The sequence below is a fragment of the Papio anubis genome, chromosome 18, assembly GCF_008728515.1.
Source record: "Papio anubis isolate 15944 chromosome 18, Panubis1.0, whole genome shotgun sequence".
Taxonomy (NCBI): Eukaryota; Metazoa; Chordata; class Mammalia; order Primates; family Cercopithecidae; genus Papio; species Papio anubis.
In genome coordinates, this window is record NC_044993.1 from 5,028,214 (window position 1) to 5,036,655 (window position 8,442).

The 8,442-nt window shown below is 47.9% G+C and overlaps 1 protein-coding gene across 3 annotated transcripts in view; it reads left to right on the forward strand.

Moving 5' to 3' along the window:
- ZDHHC7 (zinc finger DHHC-type palmitoyltransferase 7) overlaps positions 1 to 7,896 on the forward strand; it is a 41,140-nt gene extending 33,244 nt beyond the window's left edge. For 2 of the 3 annotated variants that reach the window (XM_009196964.3, XM_009196965.4), the window contains exons 4-8: positions 593 to 762; positions 3,145 to 3,241; positions 4,413 to 4,494; positions 5,128 to 5,258; positions 5,831 to 7,896. In XM_009196964.3, coding sequence (XP_009195228.1) covers positions 593 to 762; positions 3,145 to 3,241; positions 4,413 to 4,494; positions 5,128 to 5,258; positions 5,831 to 6,007 — 657 coding nt within the window. In that variant the 3' untranslated portion in view covers positions 6,008 to 7,896. The remainder of the gene's footprint in view (positions 1 to 592; positions 763 to 3,144; positions 3,242 to 4,412; positions 4,495 to 5,127; positions 5,259 to 5,830) is intronic. The other variant, XM_003917260.4, reaches the window with a different exon arrangement.
- Positions 7,897 to 8,442: the final 546 nt, after the last annotated feature.

The window sequence follows — 8,442 nt, forward strand, 5'->3', positions numbered from 1 at the left end:
GACAAGGTAACTTGTCAGTTACCTCCCCTGTAGCAGGGGCTACAGGGAAGTGCTGTACACAGAGGTTCCCTGCCCCCCTGGGGACAGTCAGTGCCCTTGTCTGGGAACAAGCCTTGCCTCTGAAAATGCAGGTGGTTAAGCCGTTTATCAAAGGGATAATAAAGTAGTTTTTGTTTATTGTTTGATGATATAGAAAATATAAGATGAATTTTTTTTTTTTTTTTTTTTTTGGAGATGGAGTCTCCAACTGTCACCCAGGTTGGAGTGCAGTGGCACGATCTCGGCTCACTTCAACCTCTACCTCCTGAGTTCAAGCGATTCTCCTGCCTCAGCCTCCTGAGTAGCTAGGATTACAGGCACACCCCACCATTCCCGGCTATTTTTTTGCATCTTTATTAGAGATGAGGTTTCACCATGTTGGCCAGGCTGGGTTGGCCAGGCTGATCTCGAACTCCTGACCTTGTGATCTGCCCGCCTCAGCCTCCCAAAGTGCTGGAATTACAGGCATGAGCCACCGCGCCCAGCCTGATTTTTTTTTTTTTTTTTTAACTTTCCTTCTCCCCAACTAAAATACATTCTTCTTATATGGTAGGGGGCAGTACCCAAAGGAAATGCTACAAAAGAATACATGGAGAGCTTGCAGTTGAAGCCCGGGGAAGTGATCTACAAGTGCCCGAAGTGCTGCTGTATTAAACCCGAGCGCGCCCACCACTGCAGGTACGTGCGCGGCTGTATTAAACCCGAGCGCGCCCACCACTGCAGGTACGTGGGCCCCGAGCATCTGGGCAGTGCTGCACGGGCCGGTCTGTAGGTATCACGCTCTTTCTGGGGTAGGGAGCTGAGTAAAGTGCCGGTGCCCTAGAGTCTTTTTGGGAACTGGGAAACAGTATGGACTCAGGGATCCCCTCCTTCCCAAGGGACTTGCTGTGGCTCAAAAACCGGAGGAGGTGAAGAGGTTCCCGCCTCTGTTTTGGCACACATGCTACAGGCCAGCACGTGTGTGCTCACAGCTCCTGGACACATCCTATGGTGGTGAAGCGTAGAGGCCAGGTTCTTTTGGGCGTGCTCTTTTTTTTTTTTGGTATTTATTTGGGTGTGCTCTCAAACACCAAGTTGTATTTTTAAACCCCACAGTCCAGTTATCGGCCTGGCTCAAGTAGCCTTCCTGGCCCTCACGCCTCACTCCTGCTGGTCTTGGCTGCATTTTATCCTTTTCCCCCAGATTTGCCAGCTCCTGACTCCTTTGTCTGCTCCTGGAGGGGCTGGCCATTGATTTCACGTGTTGAAGTGTGGATGTCTGGGTGTATTTCTCCATTCCTGGAAATAGTTGTCACACATCCCTGTACTGTGAAACTGCTGGGGCGTGGCTGCACCTGGACAGTACCCTTCTCCTGGGGGGTTGTGGCCTGCTTGAATAGGCTGGAAGCCATCGATGGCCTCCAACAGGAGGAAGCCCAGATACAGGGTGCCGACTGCTTTTTGGCTGGAGTGAAAGCTTTAAAAGATTCGTATCCACATGGTTTGGCCGGAAAGTGAAGAAGGATGAAATGGTATCGGAGAGTAGGTGGGTGGTTGTCTTGGGCTGGGGTTGGAAATGGGCAGTGACTGCATATGAGCTGAGGTTTCTTTCTGGGATGGTGGGAATGTTCTAAAATTAGATGGTGATGGTCTCACAACTCTGCAGATAGAATAAAAATCATTGAATGGTACATTGCAAATAGGTAGATTTTTATGGTATGTAAATTTTTTTGTGGTGTGGCGGGGTGGAGTCTTGCTCTTTTACCCAGGCTGGAGTGCAGTGGCGAAGTCTCGGCTCACTGCAACCTCTGCCTCTCAGGCTCAAGCGATTCTGGTGCCTCAGCCTCCCTAGTAGCTGGGATTACAGGCGCCTGCCACCATGCCCGGCTGATTTTTGTATTTTTAGTAGAGATGGTGTTTCGCCACATTGGCCAGGCTGGTCTCGAATTCCTGACCTCAGGTGATCCACCTGCCTTGGCCTCTCAAAGTGCTGGGATTACAGGCATGAGCCACCTTGCCTGGCCTATGATATATAAATTATACTTCAATAAATCTGTTTCTTAAGATAAAATGGGAATGTTTTGGAAGTCAGGTGCTATGGAGGATGGGCAGGGAGCCGAGGTCAATGAATGGAAGGCGATGTTATGGGCGGGGCGCAGTGGCTCAAGCCTGTAATCCTAGCACTTCGGGAGGCCAAGGCGGGCTGATCACAAGGTCAGAAGATCGAGACCATCCTGGCTAACACGGTGAAACCCCGTCTCTACTAAAAATACAAAAATAAATAAATAAATAAATTAGCTGGGCGTGGTGGCGGGCACCTGTAGTCCCAGCTACTAGGGAGGCTGAGGCAGGAGAATGCGTGAACCCGGGCCGAGGCTTGCAGTGAGCTGAGATCCGGCCACTGCACTCCAGCCTGGGCACGACAGAGCAAGACTCCGTCTCAAAAAAAAAAAAACAAAAAATCAGGTGACGCTATGATAGCAAGTCTTCCTGGAGCGAGCCTGCTGCCATTGATGTCACTCGATGTAATTAAATGGTGCAAACTCGGACTAAAAAGTGATTGATAATCAAATTAGGTTATTTAAAATTGGACATAGAGAGTGTTTTGGGCAAAAGTAAAATATAGCCGTAAGCACAAGATGACTTCATGCCTGGGTGTATAGTTGATGATTCAAGATGAATATGCAATCCATATTGCATATTCATCAGTGAATATGGATTGAATGGTAGGAGTTATTTGAAGATACGAAGAATGTTTCTTTCTCTGAAGGTAAAAATTCAATTTTGTTTTTTATTGAAATAGACTTACAAGCTTGCAACATTAGGAACGTTATTGATAGGTGTACGTGATCGAGCTCTACTGGGGGACAGTCTGAAAACTCGTGGAGCATGGCTCAGTGTGACCTTTCGTCCCAGCCTGTTGGTCCACTGAGTATTTTCTTTAGGAAACAGAAGACATTTAATTAAAATGATAAATCTTAAAGGAATATAGTATGTATGATATTTTTTTGACATGCTGTATTAGAATATGCATTCTAATTTTCCTCCACCTTTGATTTTATTTGGTTGTGTTACTCTGGTTTCCTCAGAGCATGGAATACTGAAAAATCAAACTCTCCTTTTCAGTATTTGCAAAAGATGTATTCGGAAAATGGATCATCACTGCCCGTGGGTGAACAATTGTGTAGGAGAAAAGAATCAAAGATTTTTTGTGCTCTTCACTGTAAGTAAAAATATTTTTGTAGTGACTTACATCGAATTTGAAATTCTTTAACTGCTTCTTGCCTGGAGCAGGGAAATCTACTAACGTCAGACTAGTTTCTCTCCAACCTTTTCTCCAGGATTCAAATTATAATACTGTGCTATCATTGGCAGGAAGTAGTCCCAATAAATAAACAGTATGTTGTTTGTATTATTTTAGGTGTTCACTGTAATTCTCTCCCAGATGTTCTCAATCACTATCGTTTATTAATAATAACAGGAATCTTCCTAAAGTATGTTAGAGCTTTTTTTTTTTTTTTTTTTTTTTTTTGAGACGGAGTGTTACTCTTGTTGCCTAGGCTGGAGTGCAGTGGCGCAATCTTGGCTCACTGCAACCTTCGCTTCCCAAGTTCAAGTGATTCTCCTGCCTCAGCCTCCCAAGCAGTTGAGATTACAGGCATGAGCCACCATGCCCAGCTAATTTTGTATTTTTAGTAGAGATGGGGTTTCTCCATGTTGATTGGGCTGGTCTTGAACTCCCGACCTCAGGTGATCTGCCTGCCTTGGCCTCCCAAAGTGCTGGGATTACAGTTGTGAGCCACTGTGCGCGGCTATTTATTTTTTTATAGACGGGGTTTTGCCATGTTGCCCAGACTGGTCTTAAACTCCTGAGCTTAAGCGAGCTGCCCGCCTTGGCCTCCCAAAGTGCTGGGATTATAGGCGTGAGCCACCATGCCCAGCTGTATTTTTCTGTAAAATTATTCCACTTGGTCTAATACGATCTTGGGTAGGAAAATGTCAACTACTGCAATTTAATCCTTCCCTCATTTTTTTCCCTGACAAATAAGATGGAGGTATAAACATGATGTGTCATCAGCCTTTGCCCCTAGAAAGATTTAATTGTTTAAATTACTAACTGGCTGGATAGATCACTTGAGGTCAGGAGTTCCAGACCAGCCTGGCCAACATGGTGAAACCCATCTCTACTAAAAATGCAAAACAGTTAGCCGGGCATGGTGCCTGTAGTCTCAGCTACTTGAGAGGCTGAGGCAGGAGAATTGTTTGAGCCTGGCAGGCGGAGGTTGCAGTGAGCCGAGACTACCCCACTGCATTCCAGCCTGGGCAAGAGAGGGAGACTGTTTCTAAAAAATATAAAAAATAAAAATGACTAATCAATCTCCCCCTCATTCTAGATGTACATAGCTCTGTCTTCAGTTCATGCTCTGATCCTTTGTGGATTTCAGTTTATCTCCTGTGTCCGAGGGCAGTGGACTGGTAAGTTCCCTGGCTGTGTGTCATTCCTGGCCGTGCATGCTGTTTTTGGGTAAAAGGGGAAGGCTTTAAAGGAAGAACCAGGTTTCCAATTTTGAAGGAAATCATTGCAATTATTTTAGGAATTGAATTTTAAAGAATTAAGTTTTAACACCACCATTTTGCTAGTATATTGTTTCCCCAAAAGCTTGTGTCTGTCTCCTGGTCAGCTAGCTAGCTCTCCATTGTTCAAACTAGTCTTCGCGTTGCTTACGTGAGTGATCGACCCTGATCAAATGTAATGAAAACAGGCGCTCATTATCGTACCTTAGATATGCAGTGAGGTCTGGACTGGCTCGTCCCACCCCAGGTGGGAGCACTGCTCACTGGTATGGGTGCACACAACTCCTCTGGTTTGGCTTCAGTTGCCATGTAATTCACAAATACAGTGTCAATAGAAACCTCAGACTCTTTTGAAACCACTGGCCAGGAAGTCATGGTGTGAATTTTGCTCGGAGGGGTGGCCCTCCGTGGCTCCTTGGAGAACAATGAATGCGCCCATTTAGCAAGTGAACAACTTCCCCCTGGAAGCCGGCCAGACACGCTGCCACTCGGGGTATTCAGGACCAGTTATAACCAACTTCCTCTTGTCCGCAGAATGCAGCGATTTTTCACCTCCGATCACTGTAATCCTGTTGATCTTCCTGTGCCTTGAGGGTCTTCTGTTTTTCACTTTCACTGCAGTTATGTTTGGCACCCAAATCCACTCCATATGCAACGACGAGACGGTAAGCTTTGTTCTCGGCTCTGTGGACTTCATATGTGGTCCAAGCTTGAATGGAAATTCCTAATGTCAACAACAGGTGCCTGTGGACTGACTCGGGAGCGTAATGGGATGGTCTTGATGAGCTTCAACAGGCTCCCTGTGTTTGCTGTTTCTTTCATTCTGTGCGGTGCATATTTCTAGTCTCAGTTTGATTTGCGAGTCAGCAGAGCCAGGCAGATTCCCAGCTCCCAGTGCAGTCAGTAAATTTTAGGGAATTGACTGCCTTTAGGGCTTGGCTCTGCAGGCCTGGAGTGGCGCTCAGTAAATGTTTGTACACAGTAACTAACAAGTGAAAAACGTCGGTGCCTGGCTGGGAGGGCCATCGTGGTAGTCGGGGCTGGCCGCATGGCTGCAGCGGGGCTGGGCTCACAGAGGCTGTGGGGGTCTGGACTGGGGCAAAGCTGGGAAAGAGAGTTCACTCACCGACCCTCCATCGAGCCCACACTGTGCTTGAGCACGGTGTGATTCCAAGGCTTGGTGGGGTCTGCCGAGCTTCCTGGAGCCGCTGCCACTTGCTTTTCTTTCTGCTTCCAGGAGATCGAGCGATTGAAAAGTGAGAAGCCCACATGGGAGCGGAGGCTGCGATGGGAAGGGATGAAGTCCGTCTTTGGGGGCCCCCCCTCACTCCTCTGGATGAATCCCTTTGTCGGCTTCCGATTTAGGCGACTGCCCACGAGACCCAGAAAAGGTGGCCCGGAGTTCTCAGTGTGAGGCCCGGCTCATCAGCCTGGAACTGGCTCACAGACGTCCACTTACTTGTTTGGGGTCTGAAGGGTATCAACAGCTCATCTGTGACCAACAGGGCAACTGGAACCTACACAAACCAATTGCTTGCAGCAAGCAGAGTTTTATATATTTATAGTCACAGATGGCAGAGGAAGAGGCTCTCAGTCCCCACCTGTACAATGACGGAAAGGTGTGTGGCCATGCAAAGCAGCCAACCACCATGGCCTCCTGCAGAGTTGGGACTTCTGTGGAGAAGACTGGGTTATTACATGGGTTATTCAAATCCTGTGTACTGAGCTGCTGTTTCCAATCATGAAAAACAGTCAATCCAGTGAACAGGGATTCTCCAAGCAGTCATTTCAGGGGGCTCCTGCTGACCCCGCCACTCAGCAGTGCACTCCCCGGATCACAGCAGGGCGTTTACATAGAAAGACGTTTTGGTCTCGATTAGCTCCGATGCTTTGCACTGAAGTTGCAAAAGATCTGTGCACTGAACAGTGAAGGTGGCTTCCGGCACACTCCCCGCTGCCTCGGAAGAGACATCCTTTGACTCTCAGCAAGTCTGTGTGTGCGTGTGTCTGTGCGTGTGTGCGCGTGTGTGCATGTGTGTCAAAATTGCCAGTGTTGTTCAGGCAGTGTAACATTTACCGGCTGTGTACAGCAAACAAGCTATTTTTTAGAAACCGACGTTTCAGGGAAGAGGGGAGAGAACCACGGGGTCCTGCCCATGGTTACTATGAATGTATTGCTGTTGGAGGACATCTTGATCCAAAGAACAGCCGTTCCTGTGCGGCCCTTTGTTGCCCTCCTGCTTTCATTTTTTAAAGAAATCTTGAGTGCTTGAGGGCCTTGGAACCGATTTTTTTTTTTTTGTTCCAGCCAAATTAGCAGTGTATAGATGGCACCTAGGTAAGAGCAGAGCCGTGGCTCAGTGACTTGATACTTTGGGTAGCTGGATCCTGTTAGTGGTGTGTGGGGCAGGGGAGGCATCCCAACTGGAGAGGCAGGGCCCAGCTCTTGGGTACCTCTGGGAAGGTGAGGGGACCATGAGGCAGCCAGCCCCTGGCAGGGGCGATTGTGCCACCACACAGGCAGCGCTCCAGCTGGGAATGGTCGGATTGGCGCCCTCGTTGGATTTTTTGGTTAGCGTTTGTTTTCTTCTCCCCCCACGGCACAGGTGATAAAATGGGATCCTTGGTGCGGAGCTTAAAATGACGCCAGAAAGCCAACAGCTCCCCTCCGTGGGGACTTGCCTTAAACTTGCCTGGTTTGTACATTTTTTGCCGGACGCATCAAGAAGCAATCTGTGACCAAGTCTGAGGGTCTTCCTTTAAACGTGCCCTCCACGCTAAGAGAAGCTGGCGTCTCCCTCCCGGAACGGTTTTGCCCTTCTGTTCATCTGTGAACTGTTTTGTTTTTAATTACTCTGTACCCCATCCGAATCAGGGCTTCTACCGCTGCTGATGCAAAACCACAAAGGGACCTACCTGAGCCACCGTCCTAGCCAAGCGAGCAAACCTGCAGGGGGTTTGGAAGTGGACTCGGTCACCGCAGAAGTGTGTGCGTCATTGGGGGAAGAACTGCGTCACAGCCACCGGGACAAAGCATAGATTGTGGGTGATCCTGGAGACACGAGTTTCCAGGATTGTTTTGCATACTCATTTGCACATTGTTGTCTGGGTTGGACATGCGTGTGGGCTTCAGTGTGAGGCTTTTAATATGTATATCCTGTTATATCAATAAAACAATTATCCAAGTGGTTGAATCCTGTGAGACTTGGCAAGTGTGTGCAAATCAAGTATACTTGACTTTTCAACCTCTTCTTTCAATGTAACTTTTATATGAAATAAAGTAATCAATTGACAGTTCTCAAATGGCTTCCAAAGTGCCCGTTCTTCATGGATGGCAGTGGTTTCAGGGGGTGCCTTTCTGTGGTTCGTGGATCCAGCCTCAGGCTGTTAAGGTCACTCCCAAACAGCTTCCAGAACCTCTACATGCTTTCATGCCCATGACGAGTGACCTGGGCGCTCAAGCGCGACTCATAAATGTTGCCCAGTGAGTACTGCTGCTTGTTGAATGTTTGACTCCCATCGTTTTACTTAGTCCTTTTTTTAGTGCACTTTAAAAACAATGTTTCAAAATCTCTCTCCATAGTCCAGAATCTCAAGTACCTACAATTTGATTTTAATTCATTCAACAAATTTGTCTAATATTTGCACTGTGAGGGAACCAAAATGCCCACTTAACTTCCAGAGGCCAGATGGTCAGTGTGTGCCACAGCCCTGCCTTGCATGTGCTGTGCCTTGGGGCGCCTGGTGGCATTCCAGAGACGCAGAAATGGGAAGGAGACTTGAATGCGGAGGCGCGCACCAGAGCTGGGCCACTGCATGGGCAGCAGCCCTCCAGCTTGTATTTGTGGC